The sequence below is a fragment of the Strigops habroptila genome (assembly GCF_004027225.2).
Source record: "Strigops habroptila isolate Jane chromosome 13 unlocalized genomic scaffold, bStrHab1.2.pri S16, whole genome shotgun sequence".
NCBI classification, from domain to species: Eukaryota; Metazoa; Chordata; class Aves; order Psittaciformes; family Psittacidae; genus Strigops; species Strigops habroptila.
In genome coordinates this window covers 9,467,773-9,490,364 of record NW_022651054.1, presented here as the reverse complement: position 1 = coordinate 9,490,364, position 22,592 = coordinate 9,467,773, and the positions used below count along the sequence as shown (strand labels likewise).

The 22,592-nt window shown below is 59.7% G+C and overlaps 5 protein-coding genes across 7 annotated transcripts; 2 read left to right on the top strand and 3 right to left on the bottom strand.

The window, feature by feature from the left end:
* Nucleotides 1-702: 702 nt before the first annotated feature.
* On the bottom strand, nt 703-8,603 carry POLDIP2 (DNA polymerase delta interacting protein 2). Its single transcript, XM_030472938.1, has 11 exons — nt 8,384-8,603; nt 8,013-8,094; nt 7,269-7,366; nt 6,487-6,583; nt 6,002-6,077; nt 4,984-5,091; nt 4,614-4,750; nt 3,660-3,686; nt 3,367-3,492; nt 2,626-2,705; nt 703-1,176 (listed from the first exon to the last, which is right to left on the bottom strand). Exons 1-11 carry the CDS (start codon nt 8,566-8,568, stop codon nt 1,062-1,064), a joined length of 1,131 nt encoding a protein of 376 aa, XP_030328798.1. The 5' UTR covers nt 8,569-8,603; the 3' UTR covers nt 703-1,061.
* On the top strand, nt 8,590-11,197 carry TMEM199 (transmembrane protein 199). Of its 2 annotated transcripts, XM_030472949.1 has the most exons (6): nt 8,590-8,877; nt 8,956-9,029; nt 9,107-9,196; nt 10,313-10,349; nt 10,637-10,749; nt 10,830-11,197. In XM_030472949.1, the coding sequence occupies exons 1-6, from the start codon at nt 8,706-8,708 to the stop codon at nt 10,923-10,925; spliced, it is 582 nt and encodes a 193-aa protein (XP_030328809.1). In that variant the 5' UTR covers nt 8,590-8,705; the 3' UTR covers nt 10,926-11,197. The 2 variants fall into 2 exon arrangements, with proteins under 2 accessions (XP_030328809.1, XP_030328808.1); XM_030472948.1 differs by having other exon boundaries at nt 10,637-11,197.
* An 819-nt stretch (nt 11,198-12,016) lies between these two features.
* SEBOX (SEBOX homeobox) lies at nt 12,017-12,611 on the bottom strand. The gene is made up of 2 exons (XM_030472920.1): nt 12,351-12,611; nt 12,017-12,262 (listed from the first exon to the last, which is right to left on the bottom strand). Exons 1-2 carry the CDS (start codon nt 12,609-12,611, stop codon nt 12,017-12,019), a joined length of 507 nt encoding a protein of 168 aa, XP_030328780.1.
* A 259-nt stretch (nt 12,612-12,870) lies between these two features.
* On the top strand, nt 12,871-18,138 carry KIF12 (kinesin family member 12). Its single transcript, XM_030472930.1, is given in 17 exon segments — nt 12,871-13,103; nt 13,440-13,505; nt 13,638-13,716; nt 13,795-13,916; nt 14,060-14,135; nt 14,255-14,410; nt 14,412-14,610; nt 14,818-14,903; nt 15,159-15,294; nt 15,376-15,494; nt 15,611-15,715; nt 15,791-16,071; nt 16,178-16,319; nt 16,393-16,458; nt 16,532-16,668; nt 16,771-16,907; nt 17,028-18,138. Coding segments are annotated over 17 exon segments (2,151 nt in total). The 5' UTR covers nt 12,871-12,924; the 3' UTR covers nt 17,093-18,138.
* Nucleotides 17,245-22,551, bottom strand: VTN (vitronectin). Of its 2 annotated transcripts, XM_030472937.1 has the most exons (10): nt 22,470-22,551; nt 22,283-22,380; nt 20,464-20,612; nt 19,866-19,985; nt 19,247-19,573; nt 19,001-19,140; nt 18,618-18,774; nt 18,362-18,511; nt 17,584-17,856; nt 17,245-17,437 (listed from the first exon to the last, which is right to left on the bottom strand). In XM_030472937.1, the coding sequence occupies exons 3-10, from the start codon at nt 20,522-20,524 to the stop codon at nt 17,319-17,321; spliced, it is 1,347 nt and encodes a 448-aa protein (XP_030328797.1). In that variant the 5' UTR covers nt 20,525-20,612; nt 22,283-22,380; nt 22,470-22,551; the 3' UTR covers nt 17,245-17,318. The 2 variants fall into 2 exon arrangements, with proteins under 2 accessions (XP_030328797.1, XP_030328796.1); XM_030472936.1 differs by having other exon boundaries at nt 22,283-22,477.
* Between the last annotated feature and the right edge of the window lie 41 nt (nt 22,552-22,592).

Below are 22,592 nucleotides of genomic sequence, written 5' to 3'. Positions count from 1 at the left end.
CCAAAAGCCTGGAAACCCAGAGACAGCCAGAAGGGTCCCTCCAAATCTCTGGAATTGTCAGAGCTGCTCTGGCTTGCAGGAAGAGCTCACACCTGATCTGCACTGCGGGCTGAGCCCTGGGCCTGTGAAAGCAGAATTCCCACAAATCCACATCAAAAGCTCTCAGGTATTTCACTGTGCAGAGCACAGACTCCGCCAGAACTGACAACGCAGCAGCAGGAGCTAAAGCCAAGCACTGCCCCACCACAGCTGACAGCACCACGGGTTAAAACTCTTCCTGCCAAAGCAGAAGCTACCAAGGAAACAGGGTTACAGGCACAGGGAAGGATCCTCCAGCACTGGGATGTGCATCCCCATGTCAGGGCAGGCCCTTCAGCTCTCCTGTACCACCAACACAAAGCCTCTACGAGCACAAGACAAGCAGCAGCCCTGCTCAGCACCTCCTGCCATCCCTCCATCTCTATTCTCCAACACAACAGGCTTCACATCTCCCCAGCAGAGCCCAGCCAAGCTGCGTGATGAGGAGTGGAGCTTCTCCACGTGCTGGCCAAGCAGCTGAGCTCACATTCCTGCTCCCTAAACCAGCCTCACCGCTGCCTTCCTGAAGCACTTCCCACTTTGCACATGGGAAAGGAGAAGGGAGCAACAAGCCAGGGCAGGCTGGATGTAAAAACCCAGCCTGGGTTTATAAAGGAAGACTGGTTGCAACTGGAAGGGCCAGTTTATTAGAGAAACCTCACATTGCAGAGAATTCACAACACATTGGAAAGGGTCCAGTCCTGCTGGGGCAGCCACTCCTGTGCAGCAGCTCCGGTCTCCGTCCCCCAGCTCCAACCCCAGCAGGCGCCCCAAAGGGAAGAGTTAACTGGAACACAGCTTATGTTTACAAGCAGCCTGAGAGGGCCAGAATTAAAGTTCAAAGAAAGCCTCCCCGTTAGACAACGGTTAAAACAAAACTGGGTTTCAAATGTTTAAAAGCTCCGTGGTGGTGGCTGCAGCGTAATGGGGAGGCCAAGGTCTACATCACACACAGGCCTGTGGCTCTCGGCGCTCGCTCTGCTCTACCAGTGAAGGCCGGAGGGGGGGGTCTTCTCGTCTTTGTTGCTTTCCAGAGAAAAGGGTGGGATTCGGACATCAAAGTGGGAGCCATCAGGCCTCTCGAAGCGGAAAGTGCCCCTGCAAAACAACAGCAGAGATCACAGCCAGGCCGGGGGGACGCCGCCAGCAGCCACCGGCGAGAAGGTAACACGGGAGCTCCTCCACTGCCTGCGCAGGGGCTCTGGGGCTGCATCTGCAAGGTTGGTTGAGCAGCAGGGACGTGGGTTTGGCAGAGGGACATCTCCCTGGCAAAGTGACTGGAAGACTCCCGGGTGGTTCACATCCCATCTCCAAACACATTCCCTGGATAAGGATGTCCTGACTGGAGGCTCCAGGAGGAAATCACACCCCACGCACCTGCAGCAGTGTTTAACTCCCACTCCACAGGGGACAAAACCATCAGAGCTATTTCTACAAACTGTTTACACATGAAGATGCCTGTGACAGGATGAAATCCCATCACAGATGTCATTTGGAATAGCTTCTGGTTTGCATTTCAGAACTGAATCTGCCTGTTCTTGTACAATTCGTTTACTGCCTAGAACTACAGATGACTGTACAGCAAAACATGACATGGGCAAGAGGAGGGTGGAGATAAACAGGTTCTCGTGATGGAGAGGGCATAATAGAACACCAGAAATTAAGCTGAGCAGTTTCTGAGCTGCAGAACCTTTGTGTCTTTCTCTTCAGGATGCATAGAGAGGGAAAAAGCACTAAACAAGCAGGTTTTATTCCCCAGGGTTAAATGCTGAACCTGGCAAACAGGGATATCCCCTACAGGCAAAGAGCTGCTCTCGTGCTTTTCCCAACCCAAAGGCAGTTCCAAGCTTAACCCTGAAAGAGATTTACTCCAAAATGCAAGGCAGAAGGACCTGTCACACAGGAGGCAAGAGGTGACTGTGCATTTTTTGTCCACACAGAGATGACACTAAACATGCTGACCCAGCTGAAATGGAAAACAGAGGGAAACTGCTTTAACCCCGAGGCACAGGAAGGGAACAGCTCAGCTGAGCACTTTCCTGCCTGTACTTACAGAAGAGGAGCCTTGAACACCAGTTAGAAGAAAGGTTTTACCTGGCCTAAACTGGGAATAACCCCACATGCCAATTCCTTGTGGACACAGAACTGCACAGCTTCACTGGGGGATAGAATCAAAGCCCAGCCCTCTCCAAAGAGAGGACACCAGCGCACACATCCCTGCTGCCAGGGAAACACCAGCATGGAGCTGAGCCCAGCAGCAGCTGGCACAGAACTGCTCCTTATCTTCTCAAATCCAGCCTGGCGCAGACCACAAGAGGAGGATAAATAAGGCTGGACCCTCTCTTGGTGCAGAGAATCAACAGATCATCTTATCACTAACTGGGATACTGCTTTAGAGAAGCTTTTACTATGAAACACATTCAGGCCACTTCCACCCACCTTGAGCCATAACTCCAGGCTCAAACCAGGCCCCAGCTCAGCGCTGTGGGGCCCTATAGCCAGGTCCTATATAGCTAACCCGTTATTGCAGTAATAAGTGCTTCTTACCACATGTGACCACTGGATGCCTGCAGGGAGACGTGGCTGCTGTACTGAAATGCTGGCTGCTCTTTGGATAGAACTGGCTCCTGGGAAGACAAGAAGAGACCACTCTTCATCAGCAACAGATTTAAACGTTTCTCCACACACAGGGCATTTACAGAGCAAGAAAACTGGGGAGATGCACACCTGAGCAGTGCTGATGTTACACTGCAAATGAGCAGTGCCAGAATCAGGTACCATTCCAGTTTTCCCATTACCAGTCATTTAGGATCATTCTCTAATACTCAGTGTGAAGCTTTGAACACTGCCAGGGATGGGGCAGCCACAGCTTCTCTGGGCACCCTGTGCCAGCGCCTCAGCACCCTCACAGGGAAGAGCTTCTGCCTCAGAGCTCATCTCAATCTCCCCTCTGGCAGGTTAAAGCCATTCCCCTTCGCCTGTCCCTACAGGCCCTTGTCCAAAGCCCCTTCTCCAGGTTTCCTGGAGCCCCTTTAGGCACTGGAGCTGCTCTAAGGTCTCCCCTTAAGGAGCCTTCTCTTCTCCAGGCTGCCCCAGCCCAGCTCTCTCAGCCTGGCTCTATAGGACACACACACTAAGAGATGAAAAGCTCCTGTGGTTCTTTTTCATTGCCATTTCCCCATTCCACCTATTTCCACTGCCCACCAAGCAATTCCCTGGCAGATGAACCCAGGTGAGAGGCCTCCAGCAAAGGGCTGCACATCCCAAAGGACACTGCAGGACACTCACCCTTCCCACCACGCCGCGGCCCCTCACTGTCTCCAAGGTGCCCGAGAGGCTGAATATCCTCCAGTGCCGCTCTCGGAGCTGCACCACTTCACTGTCCAGGTTCTCCAAGCGGATACAGTAGCGCCACTGGACACAAGAGACTGTTATCACGAGGTGAATCAGGTGCAAAGAGTGGATAACTCATAACTGATGCTGGGAATCATCAGCCCTCGGATGTTTTATCACAGAGCAGTGATGCCCCAGCAAATAAACTCCTTCCCTTTTAGCTGCTTGGTGAAACAAACGGCACTTACCCAGTAGACATGGGAATTCTGGGCTTCCTGTCAAAGAGAAACAAAAGACTTTAGCAGCTGCCCTTCAAGCCTCAGTGCCAAAACCTCTTCAGCTGTCAGCACAGCACCAGCAGAGGGGCTCTCTCCATACCAGGCTGACGCAGCCAACTCACATGAGCACAGACAGCTGCTCTCCAAAGCAGTCCCATCAGTTACCGCCTGGCACTGGCTCTGCTCTAGACATGGAATCATGAGGTGGGAGATATGCAGGGATCTTGTGACCATGGAGGGTTCATCTCCATGTTAATCACACACTGTCTACGCATCTAGAAACACCCGTTTCTTTGCCTTCAGGCATCTGGTTTCCTGACAGGGTTATGACAAACATCACTCGGGCTCCACAGAACTTGCAAATCCACACCAGGCTCCGTGGCAGCTCTGCTCATCTGGGCTTGGAAATCAAACTGCTGCAGCAATTCCCAGCCCTCCCACTCGGAAGTATTGGAGCTTCATTATTCTGGATGGTCCAGATGAAGTTCTTACACTATGAAGAGGACATGGTTAGCAGCTAAATCCAGGCGGCTTCAGCCAAGCCCACATTAGAGCTGGGAAACAGGAAAAGACACCCAAAGACACCCATCACCAGGCAGGATAACAGACATTGTCATTACAGATGGCTTTGGTGCCACTTTACACTCACACCTCTGTGACTGAGGCAGTAAAGGACCACTTCAGAACCCTTCCTAAAACATCTTGCCAACACTGTTCTGCACAACAGTACAGAGCATTTCCCATCCTGCACACAAGTAAAAGCCAATCTGCAGAAGCTGTTAGCCAAAAATCTATGACAAAACAACGTTCAGACCTCTGCCAGACGTCATGACAATGAAATCACAACTGTGATTAAATGTCACTTCTCCAGTAAGCAAGTTAAGCAGGTCACAGAGCTACCACCGACATGCAGCCCACACCTACCCTCATGCCCATGTAGAACGGGATGACTGTGACTCGGATGTTCTCTGTGGTTTCTCGGTGCACATCAGAGAGCTCTAACCAGGGGTGGTTCTTCTCCTGCCACGCACACAGCGTATCCCTCGCTACAAAAGGTGGAACTGTGGGAGGCAAAGAGGAGAGCTTAGGAGGAGAGGTCCCTGCATCTGGAGGGCTCTCCCCTCAGAGCAACTCCTTTCACGTGGTTACCAACGTTATTTAAAGGAGGTTTTACTGTAACAAAGCCCAAAACAGACCACGGTTTTCACACCCTAAGATGATGGGTTCTGGGTACTTGTTGTGAAGTACCTCAAGCATCTGGCTCTGAAGAGCTCCCTCTGAAGGCAGAAATTACCTTTTGTTTGGTCGTACATGAGAAACCTCTCAAAGAGCTCATGCTGGATGGGCACTTGATCAGTGGAGCTGTAGGGGAGGATATCTTCATGGCTTACGTAGTCTAAACCTGAAAAAGAAACCCCAAAAGCCATTGAGCTTCCCCCCCAGTGAAAAGCAGCTCAGAAATCTCCTGGCAGAAAAATGGATCATAAGAGTCATAGAATTACAGAAGGTTTGAGCTGGAAGGGACCTTAAAGCTCATCCAGTTCTTCCCTGGGCACCCTGTGCCAGCGCCTCAGCACCCTCACAGGGAAGAACTTCTGCCTAAGGGCTCATCTCAATCTCCCCTCTGGCAGGTTAAAGCCATTCCCCTTGTCCCGTCCCTACAGGCCCTTGCCCAAAGCCCCTCTCCAGGTTTCCTGTAGCCCCTTTAGGCACTGGAGCTGCTCTAAGGTCTCCCCTTCAGGAGCCTTCTCTTCTCCAGGCTGACCCAGCCCAGCTCTCTCAGCCTGGCTCCAGAGCAGAGCTGCTCCAGCCCTCGCAGCAGCTCCGGGGCCTCCTCTGGACTCGCTCCAACAGGACCACATCCTTCTCATGTTGGGAAAAGCACTTTGGCAGCAGAAGCCAAAGCTGATACTATGCTTACAAGCAAGAACAGAGGAAAGAGGCCAGCAGTAATGCCTGGCAGCATCCTCCTGTGAGATGTCCCCATAGAATGATTCCTCTGCTAAACACACACCTGCCTGGGAAGTCACTGCACTGCCACACAAGGGCTTTGGGCAGGAAATTTGGCACAGGGGGAGCACATAGCTGTCCTGCTCAGAAAGCAGAACAGCCCATATGCAACAGGGGTACATGCAGGCGACCCGTGTCTCAAGAGCTCTAAGTAGACAGGTCCGTGTGGATCACACTGATCCACCATAGGAATGCCTGTAGGAACTGCTGCTTCATGGGCAGAAAAGGGGACTGTTGACTCTTCTGAGCTCAGCTCACAACAACCCACATCTGCACAGAGGCTGAAGGGGGAACTTGCTCACCTGGGATGGCATAGAGGGCTCTGCTGTCATCGTGGTTTGCCAGGAACGTCACCGCTTCCGTCTGCGACCTCTGGGACTGAGGAAAGGAGGTTTATGTCTTTCTGTGGGACTGTTCCCACATTTCTGGTTTCTGAAGTGTGTAACGTTCATTTTATTTAACCAATTCACCCAGGACATCTCCCTTTAATTCCTCTGGACTAATTCTCCACACAAGTGAGTAAAGAGCATTTTCAGGGCTGTAACCCACATTCATAATGACCTGTAGGCAAGAGTAGGAATGCCACAGGATGAGGAAAGGAGGCTGGAAAGGGGAAACACGATACAGAAAAATAGACATATGACCTTCCAGATTCTTTCTTAGGGAAAATATGTCTTGAAGAACAAATCTGTCCTAATATTTTGAGCCATTAAGTTAGCTATTTGCTGTCCCTCTGAACCATTCACACAGAAGATATTTGAGTTTCAGTACCCAGATTATTACTTACTATATGTGGACAATCCCGGGCATCTATTAACACCTGATAGTAAGTATGTGTTTTGCCCTTGACCTCTTTGGAACCATGGCCTGCCGCGTTCTCGCTCCTGAGGAGGAAAGCAGAGCACTGAGCTGAGCACAGGAAGCAGCAAACTCCTGTCACCAGGACCAAGAGAAAAAACACATTTCACAGCCTGTAACCATTCGATTCCATCCAAACTAAACTCATGTCAGCCACCCCCATGACAACAGACGAGCTGAGGTGACAATCAACAGTGTTTGTCACAGGCACTACTCTGTTTCCACACAACTCAGTTGTCCTCCCTGCTCGGTCCAGTCTCCCATTTAGGGGGGGTGTTTCTCCTGCCCCCTGTGTCTCTGCTTGCTCCTCATTCCTTCCCAGCACAGCTCCAACACAGGCCAGGGAGGAAAAGCCAAGATCAGTGGCTGTTAGGACAAGCCAGCATCCCTTCCTATCCCATCTTGTTCTCCCTCCTCCACACTGTTTCTGACATTCCCGTGTGTTTAAGTCCCTGTATGTATCCTCCTGTTGCATTAACTCTTATGGGAAGAGCTGCTTTGCTTCCAGTGCCTAAAGGGGCTACAGGAAACCTGGAGAGGGGCCTGGAGAGGGCACCATCTCTCCTTTAAGCACTTCTCTCCTAGTTCACATCCAAGCCAAACAGACCCATACCATGGTCCTTGAGAAGTCTTGTTTACCCCAAGCAGGAAACTCGCTACTGAATGTCAACGTAAGAGTCCAACAACAAATAAACCAGAACAATTCCTTACTTTTCTGTGACAGGAGAAGCTACATCTCGGTCGTAGAGCCTGGCTTGCCAGGGAAACAGGACTATTCCTCGATAGCCAAACACACTGTGAAGGAAGAGCTGAAAGGAACCAATAATTGCAGCTGAATACACAGCAAGCTGTAATCAGCTGGGATACAACAGAAAACGTGAAGCCAAAAGCCCTTTTCTGGTAGTATTTAAAGAGATCTGTTAACTGAGGTGAAACTGGGAATGTTTATAAAGGGCAGAAGGTGTGGGATGGGAATATAGGGAGAATTCCCAACGTGCAAACCCAGAACAAGAACAGAAACACTCTGGGATGGGAGAACAAATCCCACTCGCTGTTATCCCCTAAAAGCAAAGAGCTAAACCAGTAGCAAAGTGACAGAGCAGCAGAGGAGCAGGCAGGAGGCCCGTGCTCAGAACACAGGAGCAGCTGCGAGCACAGCAACGCCTGTTTCAGTTGTTGTTCCTCAAGCTCGGTGACTGCCTCTTCTGTTCCTGAAGGGAGAAACCCCTTAAACAAGCCCCGTGGAGCAAACGCCACCGCAGGAGCGCTCGTGTCACGCTGCCGATTCCTATCAACGCGCTGCTGTGACAAAGTGCAGACACAGCAGGGACGAGGAGCACGAACCGTGCCACCTCCGGCTCCGTGCTCCCTGCAGCAGCTTCCTGATGGCAGCTCACGGGAGCACCCGATCCCTGTGGATCCCGGCGGGACGAGCCCGGCTCCGCACCCCCTTACCTGCCCCGTCTCGTATTTGCCGTGCTGCTTCGGCGCCTCGAACACCCCCACGGGCTCCAGCACTTTGCCCTCCGCGCGGTTCCTGGGGGCACAGGGGGGGTTTGAACCAGCCCCAGGCTGGGGAGGGGGGGGGCACACACAGCACCCGCCTCGCACCTCCCTCGGCTCCCACATACTCCCCCGAGAGCCCCGTTATACTGAGACCACCCCGCTCCCCCCTTCCCAGCCTCCCCCCGTCCCCCAGCCCTGCACCCCCACAGCCCCCAACCCCTTCCCAGCGACCCCGCAGCCCCCAAACACCTCAACAGCCCCGGTCCCCGCAGCACCCCCCGGGCCTCCCGCACCGTACCCCCCCCACACACAGGCCTCACCGCGACGAGAGGTGCCTCCGCGGCGGCAGCAGCTGCAGCGGGAGGGCCGCGGCGCCCCCCGCGCTCAGGGCCCGCAGCCCGCGGGCCGGGGCCGGCGCCGGGACCGGGGTGGATTCCCAGAGCGGGGCCCCCCGGGCCCGGCTCAGCGCCGCCGCCACGTACCGCCGCGCCGCGCAGCCCGACATCCCGCCGCCGGCCCACAGTGCACCGCGGCGCCGCCTCCGCCCGACCTCCGCTTCCCGGCAGGCCCTTCATCGGCGCCGCTCTAGCTCGGCGCTCTGTGGTCGCCGCCCCGCGTTGCCTGGGTGACGGCGGGGACAAGATGGCGTCGGCCGTGCGGGCCGGGCCGCGGCTGAGGCGGGCGGCGGAGGGCCGGGAGCTGGCGGCGCTGCCCCGCGGGCTGCGAGACGAGCTGCGGGCGGCGCTGGCCTCCGACGGCGCGTTGGTGCCCTTCAGCCTGCTGCGGAGCCTGCACGCCGCGCTGCGGGACGCAGGTAAGCTGCGCTACACGCACACCCCCCCCACCCGGTGACAGAGGCCTTGCCGCCGGTAACCGGCCTGAACCACCGCAGGGTCCCCGCTGCGCTTACACCAGCTGCTGGAGGGCAGCGAGATCCACCTGCCCGAGGTGCCGGAGCCGCCGCGGGTACGTGAGGGCCGGGTGCGGGGGATCCCGGTGGCGGTGCCGGAGCTCACGGCGGCTCTGCCGTTCCCTGCCCGCAGAACCCGGAGCTGGAGGCGCGGCTGGCGCGGATCAGGGCCCGGCTGGCCAACGAGGAGTACCGGCGGATGACCCGCGGCACCAGCGGCCGGGTGAGCGCCTGCGGCCGGGCTGCAGCCGGGGGGAGCAGAGCCCCCAGGGAGCGCGGGGGGGGGACAGGGCGGGATGAGGACACGGAGGTGCTGCCCTGTGTCGGGTTTGATGTGGGAGGTGAAGAACCTGCAGTAAATGCGTTACTGGGAGCATCGGAGCTGCCGTTCTCTGAATGGGTCCGTGTTCGTTGTAGTTTTAAAATGAGATTGTTCCTGTTAAGGTGAAAGCTGAAAACCCAGGTTAATGTGTGCTCCTGTTGGGTTAACTCTTGGGGGAAGAGCTGCTTTGCTTCCAGTGCCTAAAGGGGCTATAGGAAACCTGGAGAGGGGCTTTGGACAAGGGCCTGTAGGGACAGGCCAAGGGGAATGGCTTTAACCTGCCAGAGGGGAGACTGAGATGAGCTCTGAGGCAGAAGCTCTTCCCTGTGAGGGTGCTGAGGCGCTGGCACAGGGTGCCCAGAGAAGCTGTGGCTGCCCCATCCCTGGCAGTGTTCAAGGCCAGGTTGGACACAGGGGCTTGGAGCAACCTGCTCTAGTGGAAGGTGTCCCTGCCCAGGGCAGGGGGTTGGAACTGGATGAGCTTTAAGGTCCCTTCAACCCAAACGAGGCTGGGATTCTGTGATCTATGAACCAGAGCAGCTTTAGCAGAGCCGGGTAGCAATGGCAGCAGCATTCCTTTCAAATAGCAGGGAAGCAGAGGAGCGCATCCCATGAGCTCATCACACTCTTCCCAGCCTCCCCCCGGGATCTGGTGTTTAAAACCGTGTCACCACGTCCAATCCAACACAGAGTGTGTGGAGCTTTACAACGTTCAGCTCTTCCCAAGTGCATGGACATGATGACAAGGCCAGACCCTTTAATGTCTTTATTAAAGCCAAACCCCCACAGAGAACCCACAGGCAGGAAAACACTCATGCTCTGCAAAGCACTTGGATGAGAAATGATCCCTTTTCAATATCCTTGAATCAGATCCCACAAAACTCCCAAGAAACCCGAGTGCTGCAGAGCTGCTGCTCCCCGAATACTGGGTCTTACAGACAGGGCATTGGTGTAGCTTTTATTCCACAGTTATCATTAAATACAACCACTCACAAGCTGGTTTAATCCTTCTTTTAGGAGACGAATGGGTCGTTGGCTGAATTCGGGAGGCAAGGTGAGTGCTGCTGCTGCGCGCTCCTCCAGGTCAGCCCCTGCCGTTGGCATCACGCAGCCCTTCCCTCTCCCGGTGGCTCCCTGGCAGGTTTCTTACATGGAAGCGTTCCTCGAGTTAAGGAGCAGCCTCTTGGTTGTCGCTATAACTATTTGTGGATGCACAAAGCACGTGGATCCTCCCATATTCCTGCAGCCAGCTCCGTTAGCGGGATCCTGGCTTCCCCGCAGCCCCACTCCCCCAATCTCACCTAAAGCCACCTAAAGTCTCTCCCCTCCCGTCCTCTCCAGTTCGCTCCGTCAGAGCCGTGGTCATCACCATCTTCAACTTCCTGGTGACGGTGGCGGCCGCCTTCGCCTGCACGTACCTGGGCAGCCAGTACGTGTTCGCAGAGACCGCGGCGGTGAGTGAGCCCCGGCTCCGGCGCGCCCCGAGCTGGCCCCACACACGGGGGGTCACTTTGTTCTCTCTCTGCGTCCCCAGCGTGTCCTCTCTGCGGTCATCGTGGCCTCCGTGGTCGGCCTGGCCGAGCTGTACGTGATGGTGCGGACCCTGGAAGGGGACCTTGGGAAGCTCTGACCCCTGCGAGCTCCAGCCCTGCCTTGGAGTCGGGCAGTTGGGGCAGGTTTATCTTCTACCCTCTGACTGACCTGCTCCTGCCCCCCGCAAAGACTGCTGCATCCCTCATTCCTGGATCATGGAATAACAATCCCGCAGCTGCAGGACAGAGGAGGGGACAGTGGACTCTCGCCACCCAGCACAGGGAGGGGTGTTGGCCACCACCATCCCCCTTCTCCTGCTGCCTGCTGTCCTTTTATCATGGAAATAAATAACTGTGTGTTTGTAACCTCCTTCCTGCCTGACCAGAGATGCTGTTGCTGCTGGAACACTGACCTGGAGACACCACAGAGAGCTGTGACTCTTCCCTCTCCCTCTGCATCCCACATCCTGCTCTGTCTCCTGCCGGAATCTCCCTTTGCCTGCTCTTAGGAGAGCGTCTCTCCACCCAACCTAGCTCATGTGTAGGGACGAGCCCTTATCCCACACACTTGAGCAGTTCAGGAGGATGATGGTGTCCACCGCAGCCACGTTGGGCTTGGGGACAGCTCTGTGTCCTCACGCTGGGGCTGCCACATCTTCCAGCCCTCCGGGAGCAGGATGAGGGATGCATGGACTGCCAAAGGATCCCAGCCTCTGTGGGTAGGGAATAGCGGCACCTCCATGCCGAGCCTAGGGGCTTCTCAGTGGCCATGGGGCCGAGAGCAGAGCCAGCTCAGTGCACCTGCAGGGGGGAGGGGACCCCCCGAGGCCCCGGCCACCGTGCGGGCGCCCTGCCAGGGCCGGACACGGTGATTAATGCTCTGATGGCAGCTAAGCCCCGCTGCAAACACGCTTTAATATCCGATACGGGGGATCTGCCGGCACCTGGGAACGTGCCTGCGGATTAGGGGCGGCCACGCCGCAATCAGCCCTGGAAGCGGCCCCAGATTAAGGTATTGTCATCCAAAAGATTAGTCGGCATTAGGGGGCTGATGGGGTCTGTTCCAGCCGCGGGGCTCCGGCATTTGGGATATGGGATGACATCCTCGGGACCGGCAGTAATTCCACATTCTAATGAAACCGTGGCGCTGAGCCGGGGGCCCCCGGGGCCGAGGGGGTCCCCACCACAGCTAGGGCTCGCCCAGGTTGGTGATGGCCGCGCTGTAGATGAGGTCGGAGATGGAGCCCAGCGAGGTGGGGAGGCCCGGAGCGGGGCTGTGGGCTCCCGGTGCAGGCACGTCGGGGGCCGGGCCCGGGGTGGTGCCGTCGGGGGGTGCTGTGGAGGGACCCCGCTCCCCGGGCAGCGGTGGAGGCTGCGGCGGTGGCTCCGGTTTGGCGCTGCGGATCCTGCGGGCTCGGCGGTTCTGGAACCAGACCTGGGATGGGGACATACGATGGGACACCGGACCGTGAGACACCAACGGAGCGGCCCCGGGGCAAAAGGGGGGTCCCGTCCGCGCTCACCTGGATCTTGGCCTCGGGCAGCTGGGTGAGCTCGGCCAGGCGCTCCCGGGTGGCGATGTCCGGGTAGGGCACGGCGGCGAAGGCCCGCTCCAGCTCCGAGAGCTGTCCCCGGCTGAACGTGGTCCGCCGCCGCTTCCGCGGGCCTCCCGGGCAGGGGCAGGGGCACGGCCCCGGCGCTCGGCTGCCGCCCGGTCCTCCCGCCCCGCCGGGGAAGCGGAGCAGCGGCTGCGGGGCGCGGGAGGTGCCCGGGGCCGCGCTCATCCTGCCCGGCTCCCCCGGCCCCGCCGCCGCCGCCCCGGCTTTTATCCCCCCTCGACGGGCTGGGACCGCCCCGAGCGGGCGGCGCTGCCCCCCCTTAGTTCCCCTCGGGGACCAGTGACCCCACCGCTGCCCGCGCTGCTGTGTCCCCCCCGTCGGGAATCGGTGGGGTCTGTGAGCACCCCAGGGCTCGGGGGGAGCCGGTGCCAGTGGGTCGGGGCCCCCCGGATGCTGCTGGAGCCCGGGGCCGAGGTGCCGCCCCCCCGCCTCGCCCCCCGCCGCGGCGGCCGCTCTCCCGCGGGGCTGGCACCGGTCAATGTTTAACCGGAGCGGTGGTGCTGGTTGTGCGGGGCAGCCCGCGCTGGCCGGCGGGAGCTGCGGCCGGGAGCGGCCGGACACCCCGAGCGAGGGGCGAATGGAGCCGGCGGGGGAGCGGGGCTGGGAGCCCCGGCCGGGAACACGGCCCAAAACGATCCCACGGGGCCAGGAGAAACTGTAAGTCGGTGGGGGGGGACACGGAGGAGACCGAGGGGACAGAGGCCACCGGGTCCTGGAGCAGGCAGGGCCTGGGCAGTGGCTGGTGCAGCCGCCTGGGCAGGCAGCGAGGGGCTGGCACCCCATAAAGGCTATGGGGGGACAAGGTGGTCCCTCTGTGGGGATACAAAGGGACGTGGCACAGTGTCCCCTGCCAGGCCCCACAGCACAGTGGGGACAGGACGATGGGGGAGCACAGCACGATCCTGGGCCCCCCTACCCCGTCCCCTGGGGTGCCCCTGGGCAGACCCCCCACCTGGGGGGCACCCACCATCCCGCTGCACTCTCTTCCCAAAGGAGCCCCGGAGAGGAGCAGGGGGATCCCGCAGTGAGCAAAGAGACGCGCCTGAGAGTGGTGCTGAGGTAAGGGGGGACACAAAGGGCTTGGGGACACGTTGGGGACCCTCCTGCCCGGGGCAGGGGCACAGCGGGGCTCCCCGGGCTCCCCCTGCAGCAACCCCTCCGTGTCCCCATCCACCCCACACACCCCATTAGGGTCAGGCCACTGACCTGCTCAGAGACGCGGCGAGGGGACCAGCGGGTTGTGCACAGCCTCGGCGGTGGCACCGTCCATGTAAGTGCCACCTCCCTGTCGGGGACCGGTCGTGGGGGGCCGCGGCCCCCCCTGAGCCCCCGCTGTCCCCTTGCCCAGGTGAGTGCAGCCCGGCAAGATGCCACCTTCGGGTTCAGCGCCGTGTTCGACGCCGGCGCCTCGCAGGAGGCTGTGTTTGAAGGCAGCGGGATGAGGCAGCTGGTGGAGCTGGCCATAGACGGGTGAGTCCCGACGAGCCCCCATGGACCCCAACCCTCAGCCCCGCCCCCAACACCGGCGGGTCTGCACTGCCAGGGCCGTGCCGGGAGGTGGCATCGCTGTGCCACCGCCTGAGGCCATGGCTGAGGCTCAGCATCTCCCACAGCTTCTCCTGCACCGTCTTTGCCTTCGGGCAGACGGGCTCGGGGAAGACCTACACCCTGATGGGCCCCCTCGCACAGGTACAACGCTGTTCCCCCCCCAACCTGACCGGATCATGGTGGTGGAATGGGCTCTTCTCACCCGGTCATGGGTGCCCAATGCAGGGTGACCACTCACCTCCATTCTGGCATCTCCATAGAGCGAGACCCACCCGGCACCCCCGGCTCTGCTGGGGCTGATGCAGAGGTCCTTCGCCTGCCTCCTGGAGCAGAGCCGGAGCCGTGGCTCTGACCTGGCTCTCAGTGCCTCCTACCTGGAGATATACAACGAGCAGGTAAGTGCCTGCCCGGCCACCCAGCCCGGCCCCGCTGCCACCCCGTGTCCCCAGCGCCTTCCCCTCTGCTGTTGCCTCTCCCCAGGTCCGGGACCTGCTGAGCCCAGGGCCCCCCTGCACCCTGCCCCTGCGGTGGAGCAAAACCCGTGGTTTCTATGTGGAGAACCAGCTCAGCGTGGACTTCGACAGCCTGGAGGCCATCGCCAGCCTGCTCCTGCAAGGTGCTGAGCCACGGGCACCAGGCTGGGGCATGATCGGGAGGGTCAGACCTGGTATGGGGAGACTCAGTCCCCTGCAGACCATACCTAGGAGTGGTGGGGCTCTGATGGCAGCCAAGAGGGGCTGCAGAGCCCAGGCAGGGTCCTGTCGGGCAGGGGGTGGGCAGTGGGTGTTGTGACCACCCTGCAGCTCTCAATCTCCCTCGGCAGGATCCCAGAGGAGAAAGACCTCGGCACATGCCCTCAACAGGCACTCGAGCCGCAGCCACGCTCTTCTGACCATCCACATCCGCAGTGTGAGCACGTGTCCTGCTCCAGGGGGAGGGAATGGGGGGGACGGGGCTCGTAATGGGGGTACAAACAGCCCCAGGGTGGGGGGGCACATCCTCCTCCTCAAGGATGTGTAGCTGTTGGAGTAGCTGTGGCAAGCAGCAGGAAGCCAGATCCCAGAGCCAGGGGATCCCCAGCCAGGGGCTGGGACAGTGCTATGTCCTATGTTCCCCCTATGGGAAAGGGGGGCCAAAGCATCACCCCCCCGCGGGCCCCCCCAGGCCAGCGCCTGCCCCAGCAGGCAGGGCACCCTGTGCTTCGTGGACCTGGCCGGCAGTGAGCGGGTGAAGGAGACAGGCTCCAGCGGGGAGCTCTCCATGGAGGCCAACAGCATCAACCGCAGCCTCTTGGCACTGGGTAAGAGTTGGGGGACCCCTCCATGAGCTGCTGGTCCCCATCAGAGCCCTGTTGCACCCCCTGTGGCTCATCCCCCCCCAGGACACTGCATCTCCATGTTGGCCAAACCCCGTGGGAAGCGGACGCACATTCCCTACCGGGACAGCAAACTCACCCGGCTGCTGGCTCGATCCCTGGGCGGCTCCGGTGTCACCCTGATGGTAGGTGCATGGAGGAGGCTGGGCAGGGGTCTCCCTCCATGGAGGGGAAGTCTGGAGGGGGACGGGTGACCCCCCGGCTGGCAGCTCACCCGCAGCTCTTCCTCATCCATCGGCAGGTCGCCTGCATCTCCCCGTCCTCACGCTGCCTCTCAGAGACCCTGAGCACCCTGCACTACGCCAGCCGGGCACGGAGGGTGACCACCAGGCCCCTGGCCAACAGGGTATAGCAGGGGCTATGGGCAGGGTGCTCTGTGCCACTGCTGGGACCCCTCTGAACCACCCTCTTGTGCTCCCAGGTATCCCGGGAGAAGCTGCTGCAGAGCTTGGAGGAGGAAATCCATGCCCTGCAACTGGAAAACCTCTCCCTGCGCCAGCAGCTGGGCCTGCCCAGGGTGCCCGTGAGGAACACAGAGGTCCCAGGGACCCCAGTGAGGATGGGGGGCTGGGGAGGCAGGTCTGGCCTCGCAGGTCTGCATCAGTCCCCTCTGGAAGGGCAGCTCCCATCAGAGGGAGCCCCAGCCTGGCCCAGCCTCTACGGCCTCCTGAGGGATTTTGTGGTGGAGAATGAGCAGCTGAGGTAGGGGGGGGACACAGGACCCATGAGCAGGGCTCCGGGCGCCTGGCAGGGCTCTGAGGTTCAGGGGGCTGCCAGTGTCCTGCCCTGGTCCCTCACTGCTCCCCAGGCAGCCCCGGCTGTCTCCAGACCCCAGTGGTGACGTCCCGTCCCGCAGAGCCCCCCACAGCTCCTGTGACACCCAGCTCCTGCTCCGGAGCACCTGCACCCCTCATGTCCCCCCCGGCCACCCCATGAGGCCCCGGCTGCCGGTGAGCATGGGGGGACCATGGCCATCCTCATGAGGATGCCGGAATCACCCACTCTCTGCTAAACCTCTTGCAGAAGCTGCCTCCTGCCTCCAGCTGCCCCCAGTGCTGCCCTGGGCCAGTTGATGCCCTCCTGCCCCAGGTATGGCCCCGAGGGTCTGTTTGGAAGGGGGTGGCACAGCATGGCACAGGCTGACCGCTCTGCTCGCTCCCAGGCACTGCCAGGGCCCCCCGTGCTGCAGCCAGTGCCCCCAGAGGGAAGCACCAGTGTTCTGCCACCCAGCCAGGAGGACACAGCTCTGTCCGGCTCCCATCAGCTTCCTGGGAATCCCCAGCCGCCCCGGGGGAAGCGGTGAGGGCCGGGGCCCATGGGCATCGTGCAGCTCAGAAGTCCCTGGGGTGATGAGGGGTGCTGGGGCATGGGTTGGGGTTTGTTCATGTGTCCTCACGGCAGGAGCCGGGGAAGGAGCAGGAGCTTTTCCCATCGGCATCCACTGCCCCGGGAGCTGCCAGGCCCCAAGCGCTGCCCCAGCCCCGAGGGAAGGGTCATCCCTTCAGCACCACCATGGCCGGGATTGCCAGAGCCCAGAGGTGAGCAGGGCAGTGAGGGGAGGCCAGGGGCACCCACCCCAAGCCCAGCCACTCGTGTGGGACTGTGGACCTGATCCTGGGGTTGCTGCAGACCTGACCCCGCTGTCTCACATCTGGCAGCTGCCGGCACCGTCCCTCTCCTCCAGCTGGAAGAGGCACTGGACTGGCTGGTGGAGCAGATCTGAGCAGCACAGACACAGACAGGGCCGGCAGCGGGGACGTGCCACAGCCCACGGGCCGTTATTATACCTGGGGGGACCACCACAGCCCTCGGGGACAAGGACCGTGCAGACCATGGGATGAATGGATGGATGGATGGATGGATGACAGACAGAGCTCTCCAGCCTGCACGGCACTCAGTTTATTTGTCTAGCTAGGGGCTGTGCTGCTGGTGGCTCTGGTGCAGCCCGCTCAGGTGCTCTCCTCCCCGGGCTGCGGGCAGTCCAGCCAGTACTGGGCGATGGAGCGGGGGTAGCGGGGCTGCACCAGGTCCACGCGCTTGGTGCGCAGGTTGACACGGTAGTACTTGTCTGGGAGGAAGGGGAGATGGCAGTCAGGGCGCTCTGCCAGCCCTGGGCACCTTCCCTCTGCATCCCAGAACTCAGGGATGTGGCAGAGCAAGGGAGACCTCCCCCTTGCCCCAGCATCCCTGGATCTCTTGCTGCCCCAGACTCACCTCCTACAAAGAAGTAGACGCTCTGGAGGGTCTCACACTTGGAGCCCGACAGCCAGTCGCTCTCAATCCCCGCGGAGTCGGAGTCGTTTTGCAGCAAGCTCCAGATGCCCAGATTCAGTGAGCGGTGGCTCTTGTACCTCTTGCGCTGACGGCGAGACTTCCTCCTGCGGGGCTGCTGCGAGGCCACGTAGATCCTGCCGGCCATGGCAGCGTCCAGCCGGCCTGGCACCCCCCGCCAGTCCCTGCTGATGTACCGCGGGCTGCTCGCCCCGACTGCAAGAGAGCCACAGGGCAAGTGAGAGCAGCAGCATCACGGGGAGCTGAGCCCAGACCCACAGGGATGCTCCTAAAGATCCCAGCCTGGATGGGATCATGATCAGACACAGGACAGGCAGAGCTGGGAGCAGCCCCTAAACCCCAAACATGGCTGGGATCAGCCCTGTGCTGCTGAGCCCCTTTCTCCTCCTTCCCATCTTTCATTTCTCTTGCCCAGGGCTGAGGTTTTCCTATGGCATCTCCAGCTCCAGTGGGAATAAACAGACCCCAGCAGTGACACTGTGGTGTGAGATGGCTGGTGATGGTTTTGATAGTGCGGGGCATAAGGGCTGCAGAGATTTGGGATGCTGTGGGAGATGCAGCTGTGGCCTGGGGGGGTTCCTGTCCATAGCCTGGGCTCCCACCCAGCACAGCAGCTCACCCAGCTTGCTCCCAGGCATCACTCCCTCCTCCCTGGGTGCCTGCACCCCTCACACCCCGTCAGTGGGAGCCCAGCCCTTACTCATCCTGCTGCCAAAGAGGATCTGGAAGACGTCCTCCCAGCTGTCCCGGTTCATGAAGGCGTAGTGGTTGAACACGGTGGAGGGGGAGGACTTCTCGCAGTCGGCCTGAGTGGGCTGGTTGGCAAAGTCATAGGACCAGTAGTACTTGTCTAGGAGAGGACGTGGAGGGCATTAGTGGGGAACATGCACTCAAGGGGGAGCAGGAGCTAGAGGGTGTCCTGCTCCAGGCCACTGCCACCAGGCTGTGCCCCTTACCTTTGAAGAAGTAGACTCTCTCATTGCCGTGGTAGCTGTGGGCAGGGAGGGCGAAGGCCGCGTCGATGTCATTCGGGATGCCTTCAAAGCCCTCAGAGATGTCACGAGGGTACCCAGGGTCCAGAGCTCCATCGTCAAAGCGCCAGTACTGGCTGCCCTGGGGGGGTGCAGGACAGAGTTGGGGGGGTCAGGGGACTGAGGGCAGCACCCCAAGGTGTGAGTGGATGCTGGGAAGCCCCATCTGTGGCTGTGGCTGCCTGGAGCCAGGTTATGGGTATATCTGGCAGCCACTGTGTGTGTGTGCGCATGGACAGGGTGGGTTGGGGGTCTGTATCAGGCCGCCCCACGAGCACCCCCAGCCCTGCAGCCAGGCTTTTGCCCACCTTGAACAGGTAAGTCTTGCCCTGGCAGTTGATGCGTGTGAAGGCTGCGTCAATGGGGCCCTCGATGCCCCAGACATCGCTGATGAGCTTGGGGTAGCCGGGCCGCACGCTGGTCTCATCCAGCTCATAGAAGTACTTCCCTGGGGAGAGAAGGGTGGTGGGAGCAGCAGGAGGGACCTCAGCCACCAGTGTGGGCTGACAGCACAGCAGCATGTCCCATATGCCCAGGAAATGAACCCAGGGTACCTCGGAAAGCATAAAGGGAACCATTCTTCAGGTCAGTGAAGGCATCAAAAGGTTTCCCACTGCACAGCTCCTCCGTCTCCTCCACGGGCTCCAGCTCCCCAAACCCATCCAGCGTGGTGCTGGGCACCTCTGTCAGTGTCTCCTCGGGGTCTGGCTTGCTCTCTAGTGTGGGCTGTGCTGGAGACAGCTCTGTGGGCAGCTCTGTGGGCAGCTCCGTGGGCAGCTCTGTGGGGGCTGCCCTGGTGCCTTCTGTCGTGCCCAAGTCGACAGTGAAGTTGTAGTCGAGGTAGTCATCCTCCGGCAAGGCAAACACGTCTCCCCGGGTCACTGTGGGAGGGAGAAGGTTGGTCCCAGCGAGCCCTGGGTGTCTCCCAAGGGATCTGGCTGCAGGAGCTGCTTGCTCCCAAGCAATATGGATTTGCAAGGACCCCACGCTGCAGCTGCCAAAACCCCCTGGTGCTTCAGCACCAAATCCTGGCACAGATGTGAAGTCACCTGAGGACATGGTGGGTGCAGAGCTGACCCAGCACAGACCCCTCTGATTCCCCATGGTGCTGGGCACCCACAGCCACCCCAGCACCCCCTGCCCTGGCTGGGACAGTGGCCACAGGGCCAGTACCTTTGGCTTTGCAGGCGGTGGAGTAGTCACTGCAGCAGCTCTGGTAGTACACGCAGAGGGCGTCACACTGGCACTTGTGCTTTGCATCGAAGCCATCGTCACAGCGGCCCACACAGGAGTCTGCAAAAGCCACCCCCAGCACAGGAGGAGTAACACAGGGTGGGCAGCAGTGCCAGTGCTTCCCCCCCAGCCCAGCCCCGGGAGTGAAGGCAAACACAAGCACATCCCAGTTTTGGGGATCCCACCTCTCCATGGTCAACCCCATCACCGGGGGCTACAGCAGCACATTGCCTTGCTCCCATCCAGGTCCTGCTGGGATGGCAGCCATGGACCAGGCTGTGCCAGGGTCCCAGCTCCATGCTGGCAATCCAGCAGTAGGATGGCCAGGGATTTGCCCAGGCACCACTGATATCCATGTGCTGCCTGCTTGCCTTCTCCCCACAGCGCAAGGTGAAGCCAATGTGATCAGTGGCCATGGCCATCGCTTGGTTGTCTCCTCACCCTGCCCAGGCCCCCCAGCCCCTCCACCAGCCCAGGAGCCACAGACTCTCCATCCCTGCCGTGCAAGGGGAAGGCACCCGGTTTGGGGCTGACTCACCTTCAGCAGCACGGGCAGCAGCGAGCAGGGCCAGCACAAGGGCAGGGAAGAGCAGCCTCATCGTGCTCGGTGGGAGCGCAGCCCTCCTGCGACTGTGTGGGCTGGAGCGTGGCTGCGGCCGGGGCCCCGGCAGCCGCTGTTTGCTCAGCCTGCCCCAGTGGGAGAAAACAAACAGGCCAAGGTCAGAGCAGGGGAAAAGGGGCAGAGACTCTCCCACCCAGCGTCCCCCACAGTCCATACTGGGCTGGATATGTCTGAGGGGGAACAGGGCAGCTCATTCCCAGCCTGGGTGCAGGTTGGGCACTGGCTCAGAGAGCAGGGGGAGCCAGCAGTCCAGAGCCAGGACCAGTTTGATGTGCTGCCATGCTTATTTCAAAGCAAACCTCGTGATATTAAAGCTCCAGCTCAAGGGGAGGCCATTTCCCTGCCTGGTCTTGGCAAGACAAAAACCCTAATGAGAGAGGATGGGGAGCAATGCTCTGAGGACAAAGGGAAAAGCCCCATATGTCACCATTTCAGAGGACTTGCTCTTGGAATTGCGGCTTTCTCAGTGTCAGCAAGGCTGGGAGCAGACCTGGGGAGCCCCAAAGCACGGCAACTTGGGATGGGGCAGATGCCACCTCCGTGCACAGGGCCCAGGGGCCAGAGGTGAACGGCCGGGCAGGAGGGAGGGAGGGAGAGCAGCAGCCCTCTGCACTTTCACTGCAGTACGCAAACAAAATCCTGTGTATTTTGCTCCCATCATTCCCTTTCCAACCAATCTTTTTGGTTACTAATTAATGTCAACTCAGCTCTTTGGGCAGCTCCTGATAACTCTGGGATGTTTATTTAATCAAGGGCAAGGAGCAAACGCACACGACACTACAGAGATACTGGCCCTGGCTGCTTCCGCTGGGGCAGGAGGCTCACCTTCCCGCCCAGCCCAGCCCCGCATGCAGCTCCGGGCTTTAGTAAGTGAGGGAAGATTTGGGAAGAGAAGAACCCGAGCAGGGTGCCCGCTATTCCAGTGGCCTCACCTCTGCCAGCTCGGCCACAGGCACTTCCCAGCATCGGCTGCTCCCACCCTTACTGGAAAGAGCTTTGATTTGGTTTCAAGAAAGGCGTTTCCATGTGGAAAGCTGTGGTGAGCTGCGGGCAGCCACCAGACATGGGCTGTTGGGGCAGGACTTCTCCTGCAGCTCCCTCCTTGCCCCCTGGCCTCAGCTCTGGCAGGGCTGGTGTGATCCCTGGGTGCAAACACCAGCCCAGCATTGCACTGAATCTTCATCCCATCCCTGTTGAATTGAGCCTTGGGGAGAGGAGCCCTGAGCAGACACAGGCGTGTGGGGAGGCTGCGGGGGAAGAAGGGCTGGGCAGTGTCTGAGCTGCTTTGGCTGATCAGCTGAGACAAAGCTCCCTCCTGCTGCTCCAGGCTCCCAACCACCAGCTCATATGGGGAGCCCTTCCCTGGCTGCTGTGCTCAAAGCATGGCAGGAGGAGACCCCAAAAGAGGGGCTCGTTTGGGTAACGGGGCCCCGGGGAGCTCAAAGACTGAGCAGAGCCAGTGAGGAGAGCTCATGCAATGGAGCTGGTCCCGCAGGAGCTCCTGCCATTCCCCAGAGCTGGTGCTGGAAATCCCTCCCAAAAAGCAAAGTAAAACGAAAAGCAAAGCAAAGCAAAGCTCTCTGGGCTTGTCAGGACAAGCCTTAGGGAATGGTTTGAGTTCTGCCCCCCGCACAGAGCAGCTTCCTCCAAAGTAGCAAACCCCTCAGCTGTGCTGTATTGCAACAGCCCGTATCATTTCCCCTGTTTAATAATAATTTAGCAGGAAAATCCTTACTGGTTCTGTGCTGAGCCTCTCCTGCAGTGCTGTGCTGCTCAGGATGCCCCCGTTACCATCCTTTGCTGTGAGCTGATGTCCCTTTCCTCTCTCTGTCCCTGTGTAAGAGGGTTCAGAGAGGATTAAAAGCGACTGTCGCATCAAAACATCAACTTGAATTTAAGTCTCAGCCTGAGCTGGCAACAACCTGGTTTTGAAGCCAAGGATTTAAGCTGCTCCTCCCAACACAAGAAGTGGCCAAAGCATTTCTGCCCTGAGCACGTCCGGCCTGGAAAAAGGAAAAGAAAATAAAAGGGGCCCAGGCTGCCTC